General features: G+C 39.3%; 1 protein-coding gene across 1 annotated transcript; it reads right to left on the bottom strand.

Annotated features, from left to right (window-relative positions):
* Positions 1-39: 39 nt before the first annotated feature.
* LOC139934322 (uncharacterized) lies at positions 40-26,248 on the bottom strand. Its single transcript, XM_071928486.1, has 19 exons — positions 26,033-26,248; positions 25,530-25,615; positions 24,534-24,611; positions 23,854-24,004; positions 22,987-23,253; positions 21,810-22,559; positions 19,669-21,461; positions 19,219-19,495; positions 18,317-18,415; positions 17,583-17,784; positions 16,672-16,868; positions 15,998-16,115; positions 15,485-15,587; positions 14,524-14,644; positions 13,706-13,808; positions 12,886-13,024; positions 12,075-12,199; positions 11,522-11,673; positions 40-972 (listed from the first exon to the last, which is right to left on the bottom strand). The coding sequence occupies exons 1-19, from the start codon at positions 26,070-26,072 to the stop codon at positions 677-679; spliced, it is 5,097 nt and encodes a 1,698-aa protein (XP_071784587.1). The 5' UTR covers positions 26,073-26,248; the 3' UTR covers positions 40-676.
* Positions 26,249-27,129: the final 881 nt, after the last annotated feature.

The following is a 27,129-nucleotide window of genomic DNA, read 5'->3' as shown; positions in this document are numbered from 1 at the left end:
AAAACCGTTAACAGGTCATTTCTTATGTACAGGTTTTTTTTAATGTAATTTCCTTATTCGTAAAGTGTCTTTTTGTCAATAAATTATTTCTCTGAAATTTTATCCAGTGGCCTATCTATCCATTGTTAATCCACAAATCCTCAAAGTTTCAGCATTATTATTGAATATTTTTTATTATACGCAATTTCCAAAAACTTAAGAATTAGGTCTACTCGAATCTTTTATTTTAACAAAATCTGTACACAATGCACACGTGTTAGTAATTGGAAAGGGGAAAATACTTGACAGTTTTGTTCCGATTTTTCATCCATTTAAATAATTTGTACAAAGTCAAAAGAGGTCAATAACTTTACATTACGTCCCTACAAAAATCGTGTGACATAAATACTATATTATCTCATTTTACAAAAGAGCCACACAGAGTCTTTTAGCAATCTGCTCACATCTCTTTGAACTATTACACAAACAATTATTATGGAAATTTGAATTTCCCGCCCAACCAATTTTTGACAATAAAAATCATAATTGTAATTTTGATAAGTTTCGGTGCACTAATTTTTGCGCGCGAATTTTAACTTTATTGTGATCATATGAAAAACAATCTGACACTATAAAAAAACGACCCTGCTTATACTAAATGCTAAATATGACTTCAGTCTTTGAACTTAGTGAGTATTCAGAGAGCAGTTGCTCCACCGGGCAACATGCTGGCCAGTTGCCCTGGTTCCATTTGCAGACTCTGCCCGACGGATCGGCTCATCCGTCGCTGTGCGAAACTACCCTGCGCATGGAGCTGTTGAGCTGCCTGGTAGAGTTGTAGCAGTTTCTCGTCCCCGTGTTGATCGAGGCTGCCAGCGTCGGGATACAGCTGCCGTATTGCTGCACGGACGCGTTCCCTGACGTGGGGTTTGGGTGGTAGAACTAGCTGGACGCCGCTCTGAAGACTAAACTGCAACTTAGGGGGGTCGTCAACTAGTCAAACAGAGGAAAATGGAAAATAGAAATGCAGGTGAGTTACTTTGAATTCGATTTTAAATTCTTTAAAAATTATGGCTGTTTAAAGTATTAGCACAACATCGATAAACATGATTGTCCAAAGGCCCATACTTCGTGTATCACAACTTGAATATAAAATATCAAACCTAATTAAATTTAGGCTCAATCGGTCATCGCAGACCTTCCAAGTCTCACGCATTAGGCGTAAGACTCACGCATTTAGGCTCTGTCTCACGCTCACACGCACAGCAACCATTTTCTCACGCATTGGGGCCAGACCGGGAAAAAAAATTAAAAATTGAGCTTTGAAAAATCTCACGCATAGCTGGCCTCTGGACATGGCATCTCTGGAATTGTGTATGGTTGTGTATATTCCCATTGACTTGTGTATGGTTGTGTAGTTTCCCATTGGCTTGTATATGGTTGTATAGTTTCACATTGACTGGTGTATGGTTGTGTCAATTCCCCTTGACTTGTGTATGGTTGTGTATATTCCCATTGACTTGTGTATGGTTGTGTAGTTTCCCAACGACTTGTGTATGGTTGTGTAGTTTCCCATTGACTTGTGTATGGTTGTGTAGTTTCCCAATGACTTGTGTATGGTTGTGAAGTGTCCCATTGACTTGTGTATGGTTGTGTAAGTTCCCATTGACTTGTGCACGGTTGTGTAGTTTCCCATTGACTTGTGTATGGTTGTGTAGTTTTCCATTGACTTGTGTATGGTTGTGTAGTTTCCCATTGACTTGTGTATGGTTGTGTAGTTTCCCATTGACTTGTGTATGGTTGTGTAGTCTCCCATTGACTTGTGTATGGTTGTGTAGTTTCCCATTGACTTGTGTATGGTTGTGTAGTTTCCAATTGACTTGTGTATGTGTGTGTAGTTTCCTATTGACTTGTGTATGCTTGTGTAGTTTCCCATTGACTTGTGTATGGTTGTGTAGTTTCCAATTGACTTGTGTATGGTTGTGTAGTTTCCAATTGGCTTGTGTATGGTTGTGTAGTTTCCCATTCACTGGTGTATGGTTGTGTAGTTTCCTATTGACTTGTGTATGGTTGTGCAGTTTCCCATTGACTTGTGTATGGTTGTGTAGTTTCCCTTTGACTTGTGTATGGTTGTCTAGTTTCCCATTGACTTGTGTATGGTTGTGTTGTTTCCAATTGACTTGTGCATGGTTGTGTAGTTTCCCATTGACTTGTGTATGGTTATGTAGTTTCCCATTGACTTGTGTATGGTTGTGTAGTTTCCCATTGACTTGTGTATAGTTGTGTAGTTTCCCATTGACTTGTGTATGGTTGTGTAGTTTCCCATTGACTTGTGTATGGTTGTGTAGTTTCCCATTGACTTGTGTATGGGTGTGTTGTTTCCCATTGACTTGTGTATGATTGTGTAGTTTTCCATTGACTTGTGTATGGTTGTGTAGTTTCCCATTGACTTGTGTATGGTTGTGTCAATTCCCATTGACTTGTGTATGGTTGTGTAGTTTTCCATTGACTTGTGTATGGTTGTGTAGTTTCCCATTGACTTGTGTATGGTTGTGTAGTTTCCCATTGACTTGTGTATGGTTGTGTAGTCTCCCATTGACTTGTGTATGGTTGTGTAGTTTCCCATTGACTTGTGTATGGTTGTGTAGTTTCCAATTGACTTGTGTATGTGTGTGTAGTTTCCTATTGACTTGTGTATGGTTGTGTAGTTTCCCATTGACTTGTGTATGGTTGTGTAGTTTGCAATTGACTTGTGTATGGTTGTGTAGTTTCCAATTGACTTGCGTATGGTTGTGTAGTTTCCCATTCACTGGTGTATGGTTGTGTAGTTTCCTATTGACTTGTGTATGGTTGTGCAGTTTCCCATTGACTTGTGTATGGTTGTGTAGTTTCCTATTGACTTGTGTATGGTTGTCTAGTTTCCCATTGACTTGTGTATGGTTGTGTTGTTTCCAATTGACTTGTGCATGGTTGTGTAGTTCCCCATTGACTTGTGTATGGTTATGTAGTTTCCAATTGACTTGTGTATGGTTGTGTAGTTTCCCATTGACTTGTGTATAGTTGCGTAGTTTCCCATTGACTTGTGTATGGTTGTGTAGTTTCCCATTGACTTGTGTATGGGTGTGTTGTTTCCCATTGACTTGTGTATGATTGTGTAGTTTTCCTTTGACTTGTGTATGGTTGTGTAGTTTCCCATTGACTTGTGTATGGTTGTGTAGTCTCCCATTGACTTGTGTATGGTTGTTTAGTTTCCCATTGACTTGTGTATGGTTGTGTGAGTTCCCATTGACTTGTGTATGGTTGTGTAGTTTCCCATTTACTTGTGTATGGTTGTGTAGGTTCCCATTGACTTGTGTATGGTTGTGTAGTTTCCCATTGACTTGTGTATGGTTTTGTAGTTTCCCATTGACTTGTGTATGGTTGTGTAGTTTCCCATTGACTTGTGTATGGTTGTATAGTTTCCCATTGACTTGTGTATGGTTATGTAGTTTCCCATTGACTTGTGTATGGTTGTCTAGTTTCCCATTGACTTGTGTATGGTTGTGTTGTTTCCAATTGACTTGTGCATGGTTGTGTAGTTTCCCATTGACTTGTGTATGGTTATGTAGTTTCCCATTGACTTGTGTGTGGTTGTGTAGTTTCCCATTGACTTGTGTATAGTTGTGTAGTTTCCCATTGACTTGTGTATGGTTGTGTAGTTTCCCATTGACTTGTGTATGGTTGTGTAGTTTCCCATTGACTTGTGTATGGTTGTGTACTTTCCCATTGACTTGTGTATGGTTGTGTAGTTTCCCATTGACTTGTGTATGGGTGTGTTGTTTCCCATTGACTTGTGTTTGGTTGTGTAGTTTCCCATTGACTTGTGTATGGTTGTGTGAGTTCCCATTGACTTGTGTATGGTTGTGTAGTTTCCCATTTACTTGTGTATGGTTGTGTAGGTTCCTATTGACTTGTGTATGGTTGTGTAGTTTCCAATTGACTTGTGTATGGTTTTGTAGTTTCCCATTGACTTGTGTATGATTGTGTAGTTTCCCATTGACTTGTGTATGGTTGTATAGTTTCCCATTGACTTGTGTATGGTTGTGTAGTTTCCCATTGACTTGTGTATGGTTGTGAAGTGTCGTATTGACTTGTGTATGGCTGTGTAGTTTCCTATTGACTTGTGTATGGTTGTGTAGTTTCCCATTGACTTGTGTATGGTTGTGAAGTGTCCCATTGACTTGTGTATGGTTGTGTAGGTTCCCATTGACTTGTGTATTGTTGTGTAGTTTCCCATTGACTTGTGTATGGTTGTGTAGTCTCCCATTGACTTGTGTATGGTTGTGTAGTTTCCCATTGACTTGTGTATGATTGTGTGAGTTCCCATTGACTTGAGTATGGTTGTGTAGTTTCCCATTAACTTGTGTATGGTTGTGTGGGTTCCCATTGACTTGTGTATGGTTGTGTAGTTTCCAATTGACTTGTGTATGGTTTTGTAGTGTCCCATTGACTTGTGTATGGTTGTGTAGGTTTCCATTGACTTGTGTATGGTTGTGTAGCTTCCCATTGATATGTGTATGGTTGTGTAGTCTCCCATTGACTTGTGTATGGTTGTGTAGTTTCCCATTGACTTGTGTATGATTGTGTGAGTTCCCATTGACTTGAGTATGGTTGTGTAGTTTCCCATTGACTTGTGTATGGTTGTGTGGGTTCCCATTGAATTGTGTATGGTTGTGTAGTTTCCCATTGACTTGTGTATGGTTGTGTAGTTTCCAATTGACTTGTGTATGGGTGTGTAGTTTCCATTGACTTGTGTGTGGTTGTGTAGTTTCCCATTGGCTTGTGTATGGTTGTATAGTTTCCCATTGACTTGTGTATGGTTGTATAATTTCCCATTGACTTGTGTATGGTTGTGTAGTTTCCCACTGACTTGTGTATGGTTGTGTAGTTTCCCATTGACTTGTGTATGGTTGTGTAGTTTACCATTGACTTGTGTATGGTTGTGTCAATTCCCATTGACTTGTGTATGGTTGTGAAGTGTCCATTGACTTGTGTATGGTTATGTAGTTTCCCATTGACTTGTGTATGGTTGTGTAGTTTCCCATTGACTTGTGTATCGTTGTGAAGTGTCCCATCGACTTGGGTATCGTTGTGTAGGTTCCCATTGACTTGTGTATGGTTGTGTAGTTTTCCGTTGACTTGTGTATGGTTGTGTAGTTTCCCATTGACTTGTGTATGGTTGTGTAGTTTCCCATTGACTTGTGTATGGTTGTGTAGTTTCCCATTGACTTGTGTATGGTTGTGTACTTTCCCATTGACTTGTGTATGGTTGTGTAGTTTCCAATTGACTTGTGTATGGGTGTGTAGTTTCCTATTGACTTGTGTATGGTTGTGTAGTTTCCCATTGACTTGTGTATTATTGTGTAGTTTCCCATTGACTTGTGTATGGTTGTGTAGTTTCCCATTGACTTGTGTATGGTTGTGTAGTTTCCCATTCACTGGTGTATGGTTGTGTAGTTTCCTATTGACTTGTGTATGGTTGTGTAGTTTCCCATTGACTTGTGTATGGTTGTGTAGTCTCCCATTGACTTGTGTATGGTTGTGTAGTTTCCCATTGTCTTGTGCATGGTTGTGTAGTTTCCCATTGACTTATGTATGGTTCTGTAGTTTCCCATTGACTTGTGTATGGTTGTGTAGTTTCCCATTGACTTGTGTATGGTTATGTAGTTTCCCATTGACTTGTGTATGGTTGTGTAGTTTACCATTGACTTGTGTATGGTTGTGTCAATTCCCATTGACTTGTGTATGGTTGTGAAGTGTCCATTGACTTGTGTATGGTTATGTAGTTTCCCATTGACTTGTGTATGGTTGTGTAGTTTCCCATTGACTTGTGTATCGTTGTGAAGTGTCCCATCGACTTGGGTATCGTTGTGTAGGTTCCCATTGACTTCTGTATGGTTGTGTAGTTTTCCGTTGACTTGTGTATGGTTGTGTAGTTTCCCATTGACTTGTGTATGGTTGTGTAGTTTCCCATTGACTTGTGTATGGTTGTGTAGTTTCCCATTGACTTGTGTATGGTTGTGTACTTTCCCATTGACTTGTGTATGGTTGTGTAGTTTCCAATTGACTTGTGTATGGGTGTGTAGTTTCCTATTGACTTGTGTATGGTTGTGTAGTTTCCCATTGACTTGTGTATTATTGTGTAGTTTCCCATTGACTTGTGTATGGTTGTGTAGTTTCCCATTGACTTGTGTATGGTTGTGTAGTTTCCCATTCACTGGTGTATTGTTGTGTAGTTTCCTATTGACTTGTGTATGGTTGTGTAGTTTCCCATTGACTTGTGTATGGTTGTGTAGTCTCCCATTGACTTGTGTATGGTTGTGTAGTTTCCCATTGTCTTGTGCATGGTTGTGTAGTTTCCCATTGACTTATGTATGGTTCTGTAGTTTCCCATTGACTTGTGTATGGTTGTGTAGTTTCCCATTGACTTGTGTATGGTTGTCTAGTTTCCTATTGACTTGTGTATGGTTGTGTAGTTTCCAATTGACTTGTGCATGGTTGTGTAGTTTCCCATTGACTTGTGTATGGTTCTGTAGTTTTCCATTGACTTGTGTATGGTTGTGTAGTTTCCCATTGACTTGTGTATAGTTGTGTAGTTTCCCATTGACTTGTGTATGGTTGTGTAGTTTCCCATTGACTTGTGTATGGTTATGTAGTTTCCAATTGACTTGTGTATGGTTGTGTAGTTTCCCATTGACTTGTGTATAGTTGCGTAGTTTCCCATTGACTTGTGTATGGTTGTGTAGTTTCCCATTGACTTGTGTATGGGTGTGTTGTTTCCCATTGACTTGTGTATGATTGTGTAGTTTTCCTTTGACTTGTGTATGGTTGTGTAGTTTCCAATTGACTTGTGTATGTGTGTGTAGTTTCCTATTGACTTGTGTATGCTTGTGTAGTTTCCCATTGACTTGTGTATGGTTGTGTAGTTTCCAATTGACTTGTGTATGGTTGTGTAGTTTCCAATTGGCTTGTGTATGGTTGTGTAGTTTCCCATTCACTGGTGTATGGTTGTGTAGTTTCCAATTGACTTGTGCATGGTTGTGTAGTTTCCCATTGACTTGTGTATGGTTCTGTAGTTTCCCATTGACTTGTGTATGGTTGTGTAGTTTCCCATTGACTTGTGTATAGTTGTGTAGTTTCCCATTGACTTGTGTATGGTTGTGTAGTTTCCCATTGACTTGTGTATGGTTGTGTAGTTTCCCATTGACTTGTGTATGGTTGTGTAGTTTCCAATTGACTTGTGTATGGTTGTGTAGTTTCCCATTGACTTGTGTATGGTTGTGTAGTTTCCCATTGACTTGTGTATGGTTGTGTAGTTTCCAATTGACTTGTGTGTGGTTTTGTAGTTTCCCATTGACTTGTGTATGATTGTGTAGTTTCCCATTGACTTGTGTATGGTTGTATAGTTTCCCATTGACTTGTGTATGGTTGTGTAGTTTCCCATTGACTTGTGTATGGTTGTGAAGTGTCGTATTGACTTGTGTATGGCTGTGTAGTTTCCTATTGACTTGTGTATGGTTGTGTAGTTTCCCATTGACTTGTGTATGGTTGTGAAGTGTCCCATTGACTTGTGTATGGTTGTGTAGGTTCCCATTGACTTGTGTATTGTTGTGTAGTTTCCCATTGACTTGTGTATGGTTGTGTAGTCTCCCATTGACTTGTGTATGGTTGTGTAGTTTCCCATTGACTTGTGTATGATTGTGTGAGTTCCCATTGACTTGAGTATGGTTGTGTAGTTTCCCATTAACTTGTGTATGGTTGTGTGGGTTCCCATTGACTTGTGTATGGTTGTGTAGTTTCCAATTGACTTGTGTATGGTTTTGTAGTGTCCCATTGACTTGTGTATGGTTGTGTAGGTTTCCATTGACTTGTGTATGGTTGTGTAGCTTCCCATTGATATGTGTATGGTTGTGTAGTCTCCCATTGACTTGTGTATGGTTGTGTAGTTTCCCATTGACTTGTGTATGATTGTGTGAGTTCCCATTGACTTGAGTATGGTTGTGTAGTTTCCCATTGACTTGTGTATGGTTGTGTGGGTTCCCATTGAATTGTGTATGGTTGTGTAGTTTCCCATTGACTTGTGTATGGTTGTGTAGTTTCCAATTGACTTGTGTATGGGTGTGTAGTTTCCATTGACTTGTGTGTGGTTGTGTAGTTTCCCATTGGCTTGTGTATGGTTGTATAGTTTCCCATTGACTTGTGTATGGTTGTATAATTTCCCATTGACTTGTGTATGGTTGTGTAGTTTCCCACTGACTTGTGTATGGTTGTGTAGTTTCCCATTGACTTGTGTATGGTTGTGTAGTTTACCATTGACTTGTGTATGGTTGTGTCAATTCCCATTGACTTGTGTATGGTTGTGAAGTGTCCATTGACTTGTGTATGGTTATGTAGTTTCCCATTGACTTGTGTATGGTTGTGTAGTTTCCCATTGACTTGTGTATCGTTGTGAAGTGTCCCATCGACTTGGGTATCGTTGTGTAGGTTCCCATTGACTTGTGTATGGTTGTGTAGTTTTCCGTTGACTTGTGTATGGTTGTGTAGTTTCCCATTGACTTGTGTATGGTTGTGTAGTTTCCCATTGACTTGTGTATGGTTGTGTAGTTTCCCATTGACTTGTGTATGGTTGTGTACTTTCCCATTGACTTGTGTATGGTTGTGTAGTTTCCAATTGACTTGTGTATGGGTGTGTAGTTTCCTATTGACTTGTGTATGGTTGTGTAGTTTCCCATTGACTTGTGTATTATTGTGTAGTTTCCCATTGACTTGTGTATGGTTGTGTAGTTTCCCATTGACTTGTGTATGGTTGTGTAGTTTCCCATTCACTGGTGTATGGTTGTGTAGTTTCCTATTGACTTGTGTATGGTTGTGTAGTTTCCCATTGACTTGTGTATGGTTGTGTAGTCTCCCATTGACTTGTGTATGGTTGTGTAGTTTCCCATTGTCTTGTGCATGGTTGTGTAGTTTCCCATTGACTTATGTATGGTTCTGTAGTTTCCCATTGACTTGTGTATGGTTGTGTAGTTTCCCATTGACTTGTGTATGGTTATGTAGTTTCCCATTGACTTGTGTATGGTTGTGTAGTTTACCATTGACTTGTGTATGGTTGTGTCAATTCCCATTGACTTGTGTATGGTTGTGAAGTGTCCATTGACTTGTGTATGGTTATGTAGTTTCCCATTGACTTGTGTATGGTTGTGTAGTTTCCCATTGACTTGTGTATCGTTGTGAAGTGTCCCATCGACTTGGGTATCGTTGTGTAGGTTCCCATTGACTTGTGTATGGTTGTGTAGTTTTCCGTTGACTTGTGTATGGTTGTGTAGTTTCCCATTGACTTGTGTATGGTTGTGTAGTTTCCCATTGACTTGTGTATGGTTGTGTAGTTTCCCATTGACTTGTGTATGGTTGTGTACTTTCCCATTGACTTGTGTATGGTTGTGTAGTTTCCAATTGACTTGTGTATGGGTGTGTAGTTTCCTATTGACTTGTGTATGGTTGTGTAGTTTCCCATTGACTTGTGTATTATTGTGTAGTTTCCCATTGACTTGTGTATGGTTGTGTAGTTTCCCATTGACTTGTGTATGGTTGTGTAGTTTCCCATTCACTGGTGTATTGTTGTGTAGTTTCCTATTGACTTGTGTATGGTTGTGTAGTTTCCCATTGACTTGTGTATGGTTGTGTAGTCTCCCATTGACTTGTGTATGGTTGTGTAGTTTCCCATTGTCTTGTGCATGGTTGTGTAGTTTCCCATTGACTTATGTATGGTTCTGTAGTTTCCCATTGACTTGTGTATGGTTGTGTAGTTTCCCATTGACTTGTGTATGGTTGGCTAGTTTCCTATTGACTTGTGTATGGTTGTGTAGTTTCCAATTGACTTGTGCATGGTTGTGTAGTTTCCCATTGACTTGTGTATGGTTCTGTAGTTTTCCATTGACTTGTGTATGGTTGTGTAGTTTCCCATTGACTTGTGTATAGTTGTGTAGTTTCCCATTGACTTGTGTATGGTTGTGTAGTTTCCCATTGACTTGTGTATGGTTATGTAGTTTCCAATTGACTTGTGTATGGTTGTGTAGTTTCCCATTGACTTGTGTATAGTTGCGTAGTTTCCCATTGACTTGTGTATGGTTGTGTAGTTTCCCATTGACTTGTGTATGGGTGTGTTGTTTCCCATTGACTTGTGTATGATTGTGTAGTTTTCCTTTGACTTGTGTATGGTTGTGTAGTTTCCAATTGACTTGTGTATGTGTGTGTAGTTTCCTATTGACTTGTGTATGCTTGTGTAGTTTCCCATTGACTTGTGTATGGTTGTGTAGTTTCCAATTGACTTGTGTATGGTTGTGTAGTTTCCAATTGGCTTGTGTATGGTTGTGTAGTTTCCCATTCACTGGTGTATGGTTGTGTAGTTTCCAATTGACTTGTGCATGGTTGTGTAGTTTCCCATTGACTTGTGTATGGTTCTGTAGTTTCCCATTGACTTGTGTATGGTTGTGTAGTTTCCCATTGACTTGTGTATAGTTGTGTAGTTTCCCATTGACTTGTGTATGGTTGTGTAGTTTCCCATTGACTTGTGTATGGTTGTGTAGTTTCCCATTGACTTGTGTATGGTTGTGTAGTTTCCAATTGACTTGTGTATGGTTGTGTACTTTCCCATTGACTTGTGTATGGTTGTGTAGTTTCCCATTGACTTGTGTATGGGTGTGTTGTTTCCCATTGACTTGTGTATGGTTGTGTAGTTTTCCATTGACTCGTGTATGGTTGTGTAGTTTCCCATTGATTTGTGTATGGTTGTGTAGTTTCCAATTGACTTGTGTATGGTTGTGTAGTCATTAACCGTTAGTTTTAATTACTCTGAAGAGGTTTTTGATGCATTTTGGCACACTTTTTTGTCCACAATTAAATTTCTGAATTTGTTTGTATAAAAAAAAAAAAAAAAAAAAGTTGGGCGGCGATTTCGAAATGCCTTCTAAAACTGGCATTGGTTCTCGGGGGGGGGTTGAGCTTTGAAAAATGTCACCCATAGCTGGCCTCTGGACTTGGCATGTCTGTCATCGGCGTCGGGAGAAAATAGCGGAAATACCCACCCTTGTTTCCGCAGTGTTATGACATGATTGTCTTTGAAATAAATCCGTTATTCTCGATATCGAGATTTTATAATTGTTTTAATTTTTCTCCAAAAAGTAAAGCATTTCATTGAATAATATTGCAAGGGAAGTCTTTCACCATTACCTTCTGTAAACCCTGTAACCTATTTGTAAATCTGTGAACTTTAAACTTTTTGTTCTGTTCAGAAAGTGTCCAATGGCTTTAAATAAACCAATAATTTTTAAACAATATGGCCTATGGCGTGTCGTTGCCGAAACCCTAATATTTGTTTCTGATCAGCAAATGGATATGTTTTTACTTGTTTATGCCTCTGAAGAAGGTTCCGATTGGATCGAAAGCTACAGCCCATCTACCCTAATTATTGTATAATGTAAATTAATGATAATTTGTAGTGACCCACCTGAAGCCCCAGTGACCGTCTTAATCTTGACACCAGCTACACGTGGGGTTGATGGATGACGTTTCCTCTTTCGTTTCTTCTTCTTAGTTGGTTCAGTGGGTACCTCAGACCTACTGGGTTTCTTACTTGGAGCAAACCTCTCCTTGCAAAACCTTGATTAATTAATACAAATCAAAATGAACTAACATCTCACAAATTGTCACAATAATGTCTTCAAGACATCACTTCCTGAAAGTTAGATGAGGTGGACTGAATGGGCACCTCTGTAAAAGGACTTTGAAAGTTGACAGTTGCGACTTGCAGATCTTTCTGAAAGTCGCAGTAATTTTAGATTCATTTTCTTTCTAAAATCGCATTGGCATGAAGTATTCAGACTTGGTCTGTCAAAAGTTTACTGGCTTTACACAAAACTGCTGGCCTCCGGCCTGTGATCTATAATGTAAAATCGCTAACCCTGTGACATTACACACAAGTTTGCTTTGATCCCATAAAGTAAGATGAGCTTAGTTTGTGCCATTTCGAAAATTATAAAACTGATAAGAGACGAGCTTACTTCTTCCAGCAGTAGAGTAAAACGGTGAAGATGGAAACAGCAGCATCATGGAAGATGCCTCTCTCGATCAAACCATTCGCAGCTATGTCTAAGATTTCATCCGCCACTTCTTGAGTTATATTGATCTGATCATAGAGAAAAAGTAAACACTAAAGAGGAAATACGTAGGTAGGCCTATATAGATTATATATGACAGAAAGGCAATTGGTTATATATGTATCTAGTTAATAAAGGAGGTTTATTATCAATGTGAAAGCAAATCAAAATCTTGAAATCTACTTTTATTTCACATCTTTTCTCCCAAAAGCATTTCTTAGAGTACCCAAATAGGATTTAACAATTGACCACCTTGTCACCCTTAACCCCCCTCCCTCCTACACCGGGTGTCCCACATTTAAAATCCGGACTTTTGGTATTACACTCGCATAAGATTGTCTTATAACATCAATAGTAAAAGGTATAACAATAGAAATAGCGCTGAAAACGCTGCATGGACTTGTATAAGAAAAGGGCAAACAGAAACTTGTCCGGAAGTGCTCCAAACTTCTAGAACAAAATAGTGCAACCAGGTTAGTTTTGGCACTGGCATGCTGGTATCACAATTCAATTCAATTCAATTCAATTCAATTCAATCAACAGTTTTTTCCATACTGGTGAAAAAAGGGAGAATAATAAACGAATTAAGTACAATAGAAGTCGCAGTTGTCAAGACCTGCTGGTCAGGAAGAATAACATGGGGGCATTTACAGAAGCCAAAAAGGCGTGTTTTGAAATGCCTGACCAATCTTATGGAAAAGATTGTTTGTTGTACCTGAACTTTTGGCGGGACCTGTGAGTCTATGTAGCAATCAATGAGTGCCTTGGCTTTACGTTGGACCATTTCCTCGTCATCAATTGTGTATGTACCACTGGCTGCTGCTCGCGCGGCTGAATCTGCTAGCTCTTTAAATCTGTAAAGTGAACCAAAATAATTCTCTTAATTGCTAGATTGAAAAGGTAAGGTGAAATCAAGGATAAATTCATTGGTTTTGAGCCTTTCTTGTAATGAAAGTAATGGGTCCTCAAAAGCAACTGTAAACCCGGGCCCAACTGCATGCTTACAACAAAATTTTATTTTACTCCAATTTTAAAGACAGTGGACACTATTGGTAATATTGTCAAAGACTAGTCTTCACAGTTGGTGTATCTCAACATATGCATAAAATAACAAACCTGTGAAAACTTGAGCTCAATCGGTCATCGAACTTGCGAGATAATAATGAAAGAAAAAAACACCCTTGTAACACGAAGTTGTGTGCGTATAGATGGTTGATTTCGAGACCTCAAGTTCTAAATCTGAGGTCTCGAACTCAAATTCGTGGAAAATTACTTCTTTCTCGAAACCTATGGCACTTCAGAGGGAGCCGTTTCTCAATGTTTTATACTATCAACCTCTCCCCATTACTTGTTACCAATTAAGGTTTTATTCTAATAATTATTTTGAGTAATTACCAATAGTGTTCACTGCCTTTAACAAAAACAATTAACACACATAATAAGTTATTTTCTCAACTTGAATGTGGTCTACATTATGAGTCATTATGTACTGGATAACTTTTAAACAAATTAAGTTCAAAATGTTTGAGTCTGACCTTTCAACCTCCGCCCAGAAGCTGAGATCATTCTGTAGCTTTTCCACAATGATGACTTTGTTACTGATCATTCTCCTGCTCTGTACACCGGTCTGTTTCTGTTCTGTATCCCCCAAAATTAAAATAATAATAATATGGTTTATATTAATAATAATAATAGTAATAGTAATGATAACAATAATAACACAAATAATACTCTAGCAAATGTTACAATTATTGCGGTATTTTCTCCGACCTTTTCTTTATGGGGGGAGGGGGGTTAAGAGTAAATACCAAATTACTTTTCTACTCAGGTAAATTCTTCTCGTCATTTTGAGAATCAATGTCCAAGAGTGTTAGCATTCACAAACATAATCACTTACATAACAGACGTAATACGCAAGGTTGTCACACGAGTGACAAATTTTACAGGCAACTTTGGAGGCAACCAACTGCGGTGCATGCTGCAGGACCACTTTGGTAGCACATGAGTAAACTTTTTAAACTGTGTTGTATACGATCTCCAAGAACAATATGTGAACATTCAAATGTGAATATCTTCTCTTTTTGGAGATTGCCTTAAACTGAATGGCTGCCTGTAAGTTGCTTTGTGTGATAATATGACCTTTAGGGCATTGTCATATAAAAAGTATCTACAGGCCAACCAGCTGCATGTACATGCTATAACGGACCACTTTGGTCATTTTTGAAACGATGTCTTAATCGGCCCTTAGGAATAATAGCGTGAACTTTCAAATGTGAATGGATTCTCTTCTTGGAGATTGTTGCCTATAGATTGCCCTGTGTATCATGACCCTTGAGTCTTAAAGAGCTCTTACTCTCGAGTTCTCGTTGAACCTCTTTAGAGAAGAATGTCTTGAAGGCGTTCAGAGTGGCTGTGCTCATCAGACCTCTGCGGAATGACGTCACATTGTTGATAAACATTGCCCACAGAGCTTTCTGTACACAGAGCATAAATAACAACAAATTATTCAATTGTAGAATCTGCGTTAAGAATATAATTTTGACAGGGTTAGGTGTTTTTAGTAACTTTCTGTTCATTTTTGTCGAGGTTTGAGAGATAAAATTTACTGTTGTAGTATGCATTTTTTAAATACCTTAACTGCTTCTATTACGGGGCTGGCAAATCTTTTGCAGTTGCATATAAATAATAATAATATCGAAGTCTTATATAGCGCACGTATCTACCAAACAAGGTACTCAAGGCGCTGAGTATATACAAACTTTCAGAAAGATAGGTTATTGAAGTGATGAGTTTTTAGACCCAATTAGTTAGCACCGTATAAGGGTTTATCAGGGGCTACGGCGCATACAACAGCCACAGCCAGGAAGACCGGGGCTAACCCCTTCTCTTTTCGATAAGTACTGGGTTCTTTTACATGCATTACAGCACACATTGGACCAACGGCGTTACGTCCCATCCGAAGGACGAAGCAATGGTCATGTGTCTTGGATGATAAAAGTTTTAGGATTATTACAGTTTTTTCAGTTGAATACTTCCACTTTCAGTTTCACAAAAATATGTGACTGACATTTATGGATAGAGCTTATTAAAGTAATATATTAACTTATCAAATCCGCATCATAAATATTGTTAGTTTCCGTTTCACTGGAAACAAATATTTGATTGTAAGCCACAATGGAAACTGACTGGGTAAATTTTAAATGAATTGTCGTTGAACAGAGACAAATTTACTAGAGCAGAATTTGAACCAACGACCTCCGGATTAATGTGCCGGTGCTCTACCAACTGAGCTATCTGACAAATATTTAACTAACATTCTTTTGTCTCGGAGGAAGTCTCTGTTCCTCATCGCCACTTCCGTCTTCATTCTCCTCATCGGACGCCTCCTCAGGGAATGTGTCTTGATATTGCTCAAACCTATACAAGATATAAAAGGTTTCTTGGGTGGTAAGATGGAATCGGTGAAGTAAAAAGATATCAAAAGGGAAAAGATCGATTCAATAAAAGTCAGTTCAAGTCAACCTTTGTTTCAAACTACACTCTTCTGAAAACTTTTGTTTATTGAGTGAGAAAATATTTCTCTCTCAAAAAACTAAGTTACTTCAGAGGGAGCTGTTTCTACAATATTATACAGCTAACCGTTGCTCATTATATACCAAATAAGTATTTATGCTAACAATTATTTTGAGTAATTACCAATAGTGTTTCTCGCAATAGTATACAGCTCTCCGTTGTTCATTACCAAGTAAGTATTATGCTAACACATATTTTGAGTAACTACCAATAGTGTCCTAAGAAGCAAGATCCATACTTGATGGATGGCTTACCATTTCTCCTCAAGGCTTTTAGCCACACATGCCTGGGCAGACAACAACATCGGTGGAGTCACTTTCTCCAAGCTTGGAATGTCTTGAATGATCTCTGCGTCACACTGTAAGGCACCACCTAAAGCAGCAATAAGATGTGTTATAGTTTAGTTTAGCCCTTGCTCTATGGTTTAACTCTGCCATCAGTTTTAATATCTGACAATATCACAGGCGGCTCTAGAGATCGTAACAAACTAATTTAACCTAAAAAAGACACCAACTCTCTTAAAAATGCAATATGCTAATGATGATGTCAGATGAGGGTTCAGTTTTGCGACACCCCCCCCCCACCACCACCTAAACAAACACCCACAAAAACCACCACCACCACCAACAACAACAGCAACAACACAAAAACAACAACAACAACAACAACAACAACAACAACAACAACAAAGAACCAAAACAACATCAACACCAACAATACGTACCTCTAAAAAAAAAATGTTCAACCTTTAATACTGCTGAAATCGGTAAAGAATAAATCAATGTATACCTTTATTTTGTTGTTTGGTCTGGTTTTACATGTCTTCAGATGACTTTTTGTAATGATACTTTTGTATATTTCTTTCACAGTCACAAAGGTTTCAAACATAGGCTGTTTTGGTATAAAATTGAGCTTTTTGATCAATTACCAAAGTCGGTGGCTTTGCAAAAAAATTTGCGGACAATCATGATGGTTCTTGACTGTCGACCCTTGGCATCCCTACTAGTCGACTTCATGTTGTCGACAGCCTGCCAGAACAGAAGGGGTAATTCAGCCTTCTTCTGAACCAAGAACCGTTTCAGAAACTCCTGGTGGCTGGTGTCACGGAGAACATCCTGAAAGGTTCTATATCCAAGAATCCAAGAAGAAACAATGTGAAAGAGAACGGTCTTTGTTTAAATGCATTGTTACGACCTGGTCCATATCTCTTTTGAGCTGTTTAATTGAGCACAAAAAGTAGCTAAGCATAAACAAATGTTGCTTACCAGAATAAGATTACCAGCTAAACTACCAGATGTCACATATACATTATGTGACTGGTATCCGGGCTAAGCACGCAATTGTTAAGCAATATTAATTTTGACACAGTTAACCATAGAGGAGCGATTTTCTGAGATGAACGAACAGTAACATTTATAGTTCGGCGTAAATTAGTTGTGTTTTTTTTATAAACATTTTTGGCAAGTACCGACTTGGTAATATCTAAATTTGGAAGATCCTCTATGTATACTGCACTTGTTACATTTTTTTTAACAATTTTGTTCTTTCTGTTCATATAATATTAACATATTAATTGCAAAATGCTGCTTAGCAAAATAATACATTAGCGAAAAAATAGTATGGCATTGTTGTCCCCTTCTGAAGGGTACTTTCAATTTTTAAAAATCTTCACGATATATTGTCATATCGGCGATATTTACCTGACGATATATCGCCAGTCAAAATTGTCGATATCGTCCAGGGTTACATGGCACCAATAAGAATTATCTGAATAGCATTTAATTATGGCTGCATAATAGCAAGTGCATGCTAAACAAAATCCTCACGATCAATTCTTACTTTGGTCTCGGCGGTCTCTGAATCGTCCTCCCATCCTTCCTTATAGCACGGCAGACTGCCTTCCCACCAGCTCCAGATGAGTCTTCATCCGCCATGTGTTTACTCTCTCGTGATTGTAAGACTCGGTGTATCCCTACATCTCGCCGTCTTATCACGTCATAAGACTGCCTTGGTTTGACATCTTTAACCGGCTTCGGTTTGCCTTTTGTTTAAAAAGAACATTACAGAAATGGGAAGAAGAAGAAAAATCGTTTGTAAAGATCACAGGTTTGCATCAAACTTACACGGTCAAATGATGATAATAGTGTTGACTGTTGAAATCACCCCGTGAAATATTTGTGTCTAAAATGTCATGTTTGATGAGGAACAAATAGAACTACTTTCCCGTCTGGAGTTTATCGCTCAGTGCGGGTTTTATTCATTTTCGCAACAATAAACGCGTCATCTTTTTTTTTTTTTTTTTTTTTTTTTTTTTTTTCTCACGACCCAAATGGCCGATCGATTTCAAACTTACAGGTTTTTGTTATTATGTGTATGGTGGATCAGATAAAGTGCTTCCACTGCAGCAACTGTTTTGTTACACACAAAAATATTTTGTAAACAAATTTGAAAATGCTGTAAATTTTGTAAAGAATATGTTGGCTTTTAAAGGGGTTTACTTTTTGAACAAACTATTGTTTTACCCTCTCTAATCAATGTTATTTAAATAGAAACAAAATTGTGAATAAACTGACGTTTTCTGTACACAGTTGTAAGTTTTCGTCTGAGACTTCCTTCGTCTTCACTGTCGCTGTCAGGGTCACTTGGGTCACTTGCTCCAGCTGAGTCAGCCACTAAATCAAAACACAGATTTTGATTCTTGGTATAATAATATGCAAATAGAAATATGTGTTTCCGAGACCTTACATAGTATTTCCATATACCTTAAATGAGCCGTTTGACAGCAAAGATTGGTGATTACAAAAATAATATATAAATGTTATATTCGAGACCTATTATATTTCCAAACTTTAAATGAGCTGTTTGACAGCTTAGATTGGTGATTACATGCCTGCATAGATAGATTGGTAACATAATTATTTATTCACAAAGGTCATCACAGTATTACACACAAATTAATTGCAACTCTACTACATCATACAAATCAAGATGATCAATGCACCCGTAAACACACACAAATGGTAAAACAAACTCATGGGAGTGACACCACTAATTTCGATTGGTAAACTGCTGATGAAAAAAAACATTGTGCGCTTAATTCTAATCTCAATTATCACATTTATGCAGATTTTTTTTTCATCGATACATCATTTATTATTTATTATATTATATTTGTTGACCAAACCAACAGCGGACGAGCCGCCAATTACAGGAAAGGATAATACACAAATTAAAAATATTCATATAGACTAAATAAAATAATATGTATGTACAAAGTTAACAATTAAAAATAGAAAACATCTTCGGAAAGAAAATTTAAGCAAAATGTGAGAAATAAAATAAATTAAAGTTGGGAACAGAAACAATGTTATGATTCACTGAAACACTCTACATTTATTTTCTACTATAAACTGATCAAAAACATGAAGATGTTAAAAAGTACTGATTATATTATTCCAAACTTATGAGACTATACCTGCCCTTGAGGCACTTTCTGCCAGTTGAAGTGCCCTCCACATCCGATACGGGGCAACAGCATTGACAGTTCCCTCTTCCAGCTCCGTCTTGCCCATCCTTCCACCATCGGTGTTCTCCCGGGCAATATTTACAAGCTGGTTGATTAAGTGACTTGATGTCTCTATCTTAGGCAGTGAGTCTGTACTGCCCTTTTGCGGGAGGTAGTCGGGGAGACCTGCGGTAGGCCGGGCCTTGGTTCGTGAGTAAGCGTCGAGTCGGTAGTTTTTACGGGAAGTCTACAAAATAAACAGAAGTATGAACACAAATATATGTATATATATTTTGTTTAAACCCCAAAGAATCAAATAATGTGTGATCTCTCTCATTGTTGTGAAGGGTTGACATCATTTTGAATTCAACCAGAACTATCTCATGAAATATTAGATGTTGTTGAAGACTTTATACATACCGTCTTTGAGAGAAATTCCTCTCGGTCACTCCTTTGGAAATCTTGGAAGCAGTCTTTCAGGGCTTCACAAGACAAGTTCTGAGCGTGAACCAAGAGCTCGTCGGCAATGTCTCGAGGGAGCTGCTCGCACAGTTCCTTTGCCAACTGGTCTCCAAGAGAAATGTAACATTCTCCGGTCTGGGTGAGAAAAGAAGCTTTGATCTGCCTGGCGAGCTTATGCCTTGACAGGCATCCCTCGATGTCACTGATATATGTCCCGGTCATTAGGTACTCCTGTGAGGTGAGCCAGAATTTGAGGTAGCTGAGCTCAGTTTCAAACTCTCGTCTCTGGAGGAAACTGAAGAGCGGACCTCCAGCTAGTTTGTCAGCTGAGATTGCACCAATCAGTAGTCGATGTTTCTCACGAAAGTTGGTCTCACCTAGACCATAGCCTTTGAAGAAGGGCTTGGAGATGGACAATGCTTCCAGGTGCTTCAGATGCACTCCTGCTTTGATGTCAGGAAGCTTTGTCCCGATTGAGAATGTATTTTCTCTTAGACTTTCGATGGCGATTCTCGGTCCTAGCTGAGCTGGCGAGAGGATGGGTATCCTGGACAATTTCTTGGAATCATGTTTTAGCTTTTCCTGAAATGTCAAAGTGCTGTAGTCTTTAGTTGGCCCAGCGTCGACTTCATACTCATCACTCTTGATTCCATACTTCCCAAGATGGTGACCGAGACCTAGCTTTTCAGCGTCTTTTGGCCCTTTACCTCTACGATTTGCATAACTAGATTTATGCCACTTGCCTCTGTGAACAGCCTCCAACATGGCAAGATTGGCTCTGGTAAGTTGGGATACCTGACGTCCAGAGAGCTTTGAGACAGTTGAACCCCTGCGGCCACGGTGGTAACCTTTTGCAAGTGGATCAACACCTTTTCCATCCTTCTTCCCATGTTTCCCATCAGTGGCATCTGGATCTTCTGCAATGACAGACTTTCTTCGATGTCTCTTACTGGCCAATCTCTCAGCCTTCTTTCGCTCTTCCTGCTCTTTGTGAGTTTGTAGAGCCGCAATATCTGCCTCTAGCTGCGGCATTCCGAACGAGGCGATCTTGTCAGCATCTACAGACCCTTCTGAAGCCACTGACCCAGTCCCACCACCAGCCGAGTCTAGTGATTTGACCATCATTGAGAAATCTGCAAGCCTGAATTCCTTTGACATAGCTCGTGCTCGACGTGGAGGTTTAATAACCTTCTTGGTTGTCGTTGTCGTAGTACCTCCACGCGAGCTACTGAGGCTACTGGAAGATGGAACTAACCCAGTGCCTGATGGTAGAGACATCCTTCGCAGAGACGGTGTGTGTATTGAATCCCCAGACACGGAGCTTCGTCCAACAGATGAGCTCGAGTCGCAGCTGATCTGGTACGGCACAGCCACGCTGCTGCGACGCTTCCGCCCACCCTGCGGGAATCTTGGAGCCTTATCCTCATCGATTGAGGAAAGGCCTGGTAGATCCATAGACAATCTCACCGGGGATGAAGGAGATGTTCTGCCATCGGTTGTAGTCGTGTCTTTTTTGTCCAGATCAAGGTCAGTAAGAGATTTATTTGGACTCCCTGGTATCTCTGGACTCTTTCGACTTTGATCTTCTTGTTTATCCGGAGACTTGGTTCTTGGTTCTTCTTTTTCATCAAGAGATTTACTTTTTGGTTCTTCTTTTTCATCAAGAGATTTACTTTTTGGTTCTTCTTTTAGTTTGACATCCAGAGATTTACTTCTTGGTTCAAGAAACTTACTTCTTGGTTCAGGCGTCCCTTCAAACAGAAATCATAAAATAAACTTTACGTCAAACGGTTGGTGTCATTAAAGATGATACAATTCCATTTCAAATTCCAATCGTGGAAGATTATAAAGCTATGAAAACAAGATTAATATAAATATATCACACAACTCTTAACGTACAAACAAGTTTTAATTTGACTCCAGACGATTTCCTTTCTTTGCTTATTCTACTGACTTGAACTATACTCTGTCACTATTGCAGTACATACTATTGCATCACTTTGTTCATGACCGTTTGGAAAAAGGTGGTGATTGATAGAAGAAAAAAATGAGTATAAAAAAATACATTTGGAAAAAAAGGGACACATAGTAGTTCTCACCAGTACCAGGCACAGATTCTTCCCCATGGGTAGATTTCACTGGACTGACGGAGACAGATCTAAGTTGTTCTGGTGAAGGAGGAGGGGAGACGATCAACCCTCGACTCTCTACGCTAACAATGCTGTCCTCCTTCTCATCTTTCTCTGAGATTGTAGGCAGCGGGAAATCCTCCGTCTTCCACCCTCCCCCTCCACTGACATCAACAAGGTCAGTCTCATCTCGAGGTTTGCCACCAATAGTCTCGCCAGAGTCTTCAAGTTTCAGGATAGCTGCCATCTCAGATCGTCGCATACCAGGAGAGCTGAACATCGACAACAAATTGAACGCACTCTGTTTCTTCAACCTGCTCCCAGCACGTACCACCTGTTTGGCTTTCGTGGAGAAGTCGACTGCGTTCTCATCTTCACCATCTCCAACGAGGTCTGACAAACTACGAACACGGACTGCAAAGCTGTCGGGTCTGTAGACTAGCACCTCTCCTCGGGCACGAGGTTGATGTCGAAGCCATTTGGCCTTGGCGTGGAGGAGGTATCTAGGCACCCAGTAGTTCTGAAGTGTCTTGAGGAAGAAACCTTGGATGACCACGAAGGCATCTGGAGCTATGAGCCATTCATGGCTTACACCGTAGAGGGAGCCCCCTGTGAGGTGAGATTCTACCTCCACACCGCTGACGATAAAATGGCTCTGTCGACGCTCTCTTTGATGGGGTCTGGGAGCAACTGATGGAGGACTCGGCTCGTTCTGGTCTTCTGTCGTGCAAATAATGCAAGGTTTTATTAGATTGTGACATATATGTGTACAATTTATGGAACCATAAAGGAATTAGTGGAACACGGTTGGGTGCAATTTAGGGGACGAACAACACTTAGTAACTTTGTATACATTGATAACACACAGCGGTGTATGGGTAAAAACAAAAACAAATCATATTTTTTTATCCCCGATGCAAATTTCCATATATTATAGGCGTACTTTGTAACTTGGTGATGTGAACCTCCAGGAAATATTTTTGTACTTGGGTTTAAAACTCAAAATCTAAAGGTTTTTGTTTGAGGGTTTGATCACCATAAAGTACTTAAATTAATAGCAAAACGTCTGAAGGCACTCAAATAATTCATAAATAAAAACAAATAAAAAACAAACAAATAAAAACAAATCTGCAGAAGTGAAAGTAACCTGGTTTGATTGAAGCGAGCCACTTAGCGTGTTCGGGCAACTCAAACATCCCACCATGTTTGAAATATTTTGCCTCCATCTGCCGAAACAGTTCCCGATGCTCATCATGGCAGTTGGTGGTCTTCCTGAATCGCTCAGCATCCAACCAGAAGTGAAGAGCTTTCTCTCCCGCCGTCTGCTCCAGGAAAAGACGGAACTTTCGCATCCCTGAGACTCGGCTCAGCCATCGGTACATCAATCGCCTGTCAAGCATTCTATCTTTGGCACCTTTAAGAATATTTTTCAGGTAAGATGTTTAAACTTGGCATAGTGGGAAAACAATTTTATGTAAGGACTAAGGGGCTTTGTCAAACGAGGCAACTTTTACAGGCAACTTGGAGGCAACCAACCGTGCATGCTTTTCATAGGACTCGTTACTTTACGACAGGTAGACTTTTGATGTGTTACGGGTACACTTTTATGAAGAAACCCAAATTTATTTCACATTTTGAGTTCGGGGCCAAATTTCATAGAGCGCATGCTAAACGGCTGATTTCGTGCTTACTGTGCGATTTTCAGTTCATATAACTCCTAACCCTAAAGCACACGAAAAGGCATAATAACCTTCCCGAGTGTGCTTATTGCAGGAAAATGAATGACGTCACAATGCAAATCCATGGTGAACGTGCAAGCTGCCCAAGTTTCTTGCTAACCTGTGAAATACGCTTAGCACATTACTTGTATGCTACATACAGTAAGCACGAAAATTTGCTCACCGTATGAGCAGCGCTAAGAAATTGGGCGCAGTGAGCCGGTGTACTAATAAACCGCTCGGCCAAGACACCTTAAATATTTCAAAAAATTGTTTGTCTTATTTCAAATACCTACCGGTTTGATCAAACCCATAGGGACAGGATAGATGCAACTGCGTCTTCTGAAGTTGCTTACAAAGAAGATATTCCAAGTATAAATCTGTCTTGAAGAAGAGGGGCGCTCTCTGGGTACGCAGCCATCTCATGAGCTTCAAACGATCCAGACGCTGTGTCAGATCATTTAGAGTAGTTCTGTAGGTTATTCACTTTTTACAAAATCCATTGGCATATTTTTGTTAAAATCTTTTCTTACTAATGTGCAATATACAAAATTTGTTATAAACCACCCCATTATAAAGCAAGACTGCCTATATAACGCTCGATAGCTCAGTTGGTAAAGAGCGTCGGTGTGGCAGGAGATTTACGCGAACTGTGTACAAACTTCATCTGATAGCACCCTCTTTTGAAACATCCTTCTTCAAAAATCTTCGGTTGACAGGTTTCCCTTGGACACCAGCGCGTTAAGCCGGTGGTTGGTTCACATACCGCTCTAGTAATTATTTTCTTTGTTCAACCCCAAGTCATAGACTTAAAAATAACACAATAAGTTAAAACAGATCATTCATTGCCAAGCACCGAGCACAAAGCAACAACGAACCAATCTCTCGCATTTTTCGAAACCGCGACTTGGGCAATTTAAAGCTCCGGCTCAGTATTTATAAACCTCACTTTTCGAAAATGACTTTCGAAACTTACATACTGAGTCCGCTTGATTGGTGGATCCAACTCGAAGGTCTGCTCAGAAAAACGGTACACTAAACGTTGGGAGAATACCTATACGACACAAGAATATATTTTTGTTTTATTAAATATTTTCAATGTCAAAAATTAAATTGATTGTTTTTGTTCATAAAGTATTGGTTTATTCGCAAGTCCAATCGGCACTGAAATACTTCTGGCATAGTTGCATTTTAAAAATTGTATTGGAGTGGGTCTACAAGTTGGTTTATATGATTTTAGGCATTGCATGGTGAGGTTTTAAAGGAACACGTTGCCTTGGATCGGTCGAGTTGGTCTTTGAAAAGCGTTTGTTATAAAATGCATATGGGTAGAAAGATGTTGTAAAAGTAGAATACAATGATCCACACAAACATGCCTCGAAATTGCGTGGTTTTCCTTTTACCTCATCGACTAACACGTCGGCCATTTATGGGGGTCAAAATTTTGACTCCCATAAATGGCCGACCATGTTAGTTCGCACAGTAGAAGGAAAACCACGCAATTTTGAGGCAAACTTGTGTAGATCATTGTATTCTACTTTTAAAACATCTTTCCAACCATATGCATTTTATAAAAAACGGTTACAAACGCTTTTGTTTTGACCAACTCGTCCGATCCAAGGCAACGTGTTCCTTTAATATTTGGCTTGCAGTAACACCATGTGCAGTGTATCTACCTGCCAGGTAGAGTTTGTTCTACTACTTAAGTTTTTTTATTTTATAGGATTGACTAGTTTCATCCGACCGAAGAACTGACATGCACTGATTTGATTTTTAAGTCTACTTTTTATTTGGCAACTTTTGCCGTCAGGGATTTCAAACCAATCCTGAAGACCAGTTACTGCCCCTCTTCTCGATGAACTATTAAATTAAACTTGTCAACAATCAAACAAATTCTCATAAACTTGTTGTCAGAAGAGTTCTGTAATATAATATTTCTTCTTTTCGTCATATAAAATGTTTGTGTACTCACCGGTAACGACAGGAATGTATTAAAATAATCGACAAAAGTTTTGTCACACAAGAACCGCGCAAACTCTGCTTCCGTCGGGACATCCCCTGAGATGAAAAAAACAAATAAAATAGTTGACAATTGCATTGACTGACAATTAAAAAATGACAATTAAAAAATTGTCACTGCATTCGCCTTTACTGCGTCTTCTTGTTGTCTTCTTTTTGAGAGCTGTTTGTATGTCTGAAAGAACCCGTGGTTTAATTTAAATGAAAAGACAATAATATTTTGTCAGTATTCCATTACATCTCTGTCTGGATTGTTAAGTCTCTCGTCTTCAAGAAGATGATTAGTTCAAGAAATTAAGTTCTTATCGGGCACTTTCTTTCATTATTGTTTAGCCACACATGATGGAGGGAATCCATCCAACGCATATGGAGCCTTTTGTTTAGTTTTAAAGTTCGTGTTATCAAGTTGTTTTTTTTTTAATTAACTTCAACAATCCTTATACAGATGAAGCTTACCTTTTGGAAGAGTTTCTGTCGTTCTGTGTTCGTTGTCCATCGTTTTGTTTTTCTGCTATTAAATGTTTTCCATTTGGCAAATGTATTAATTCAGTCTCTTTTAAGTTTTAGTGAGCACTTGAGATTTTTCCATGGAGCTGGTGTGCCTCGGATGTTGGCTTGCAAAATGACGGACACACATATAGTGCAAACGAAATATCTGTTGAGCACGTGTCGTTGCCCACAACAAACATTTTCCGCGCAAAAACACAAAAAGTTGAAAGCCTCTGTGACGTCAATATTTGTAATTCTCTTCTTTTTTAGTGCGCGCGCACGCGCCAGCCTTTTTGAGACTGGAACGTTGACGTCATAAGTTTTGCATAGCTCTATGGTTGCATCGCATCTTCCGATTCATAACGCAAACTCTGCAGAGGAACGAGCGCTGACTGACTGTGTACGCTCACGTTTTCACGCGTCATAGGAACAGTGTTTCCTTTTGCCTCAGTGAGAGGGCGCGCGCTTTTTGGCCAAGTACCTTAGCTCAGCTCAGTGATGGCACTTCTGGAGAGTTTTTTGCTTTTGAATGTTATTTGGAATGGAAGACTTGCACTCTTTTACTCTCTAAATGTAAAAGAGTGAAAAAGTACTGATGAGGGAACTCTGTTTCGCGTGGTACTCTTTTGGATTGAAGTTTGCATATTTTTAAAGTTATTTTTCCACTCTATGTCCTTGAGTGAAACCCCTCTAAAAGAGTGAACTCACCACTCTTGTTAAAGAGCCATATGAGGGACAACTCGAAATGTAAGGAGTGGTGTGTTTCACGTGTTTACATTGAAGGCAGTGGACACTATTGGTAATTACTCAAAATAATTATTAGCATAAAACCTTTCTTGGTGACAAGTAATGGGGAGAGGTTGGTGGTATAAATCATTGTGAGAAACAGCTCCCTCTGAAGTGCCATAGTTTTGGAGAAAGAAGTAATTTTCCACGAATTTGATTTCGAGACCTCAAGTTTAGAACTTGAGGTCTCGAAATCAACCATCTAAACGCACACAACTTCGTGTGACAAGGGTGTTTTCTTCTTTCATTGTTATCTCGCAACTTTGATGACCGATTAA

Source organism: Asterias amurensis, chromosome 3 (assembly GCF_032118995.1).
Source record: "Asterias amurensis chromosome 3, ASM3211899v1".
NCBI lineage: Eukaryota > Metazoa > Echinodermata > Asteroidea > Forcipulatida > Asteriidae > Asterias > Asterias amurensis.
This window is presented reverse-complemented; position numbering and strand designations above follow the sequence as displayed.

Coding starts and splice junctions, on each gene's coding strand:
- LOC139934322 (XM_071928486.1), bottom strand. CDS start 26,072: ATGGACAACGAACACAGAACGACAGAAACTCTTCCAAAAG. Junction 13,809..14,523: donor GGTTCAACGAGAACTCGAGA/GTAAGAGCTCTT, acceptor TGGGGGATACAG/AACAGAAACAGACCGGTGTA. Junction 12,200..12,885: donor AGGTCCCGCCAAAAGTTCAG/GTACAACAAACA, acceptor CTCTATGATCAG/ATCAATATAACTCAAGAAGT.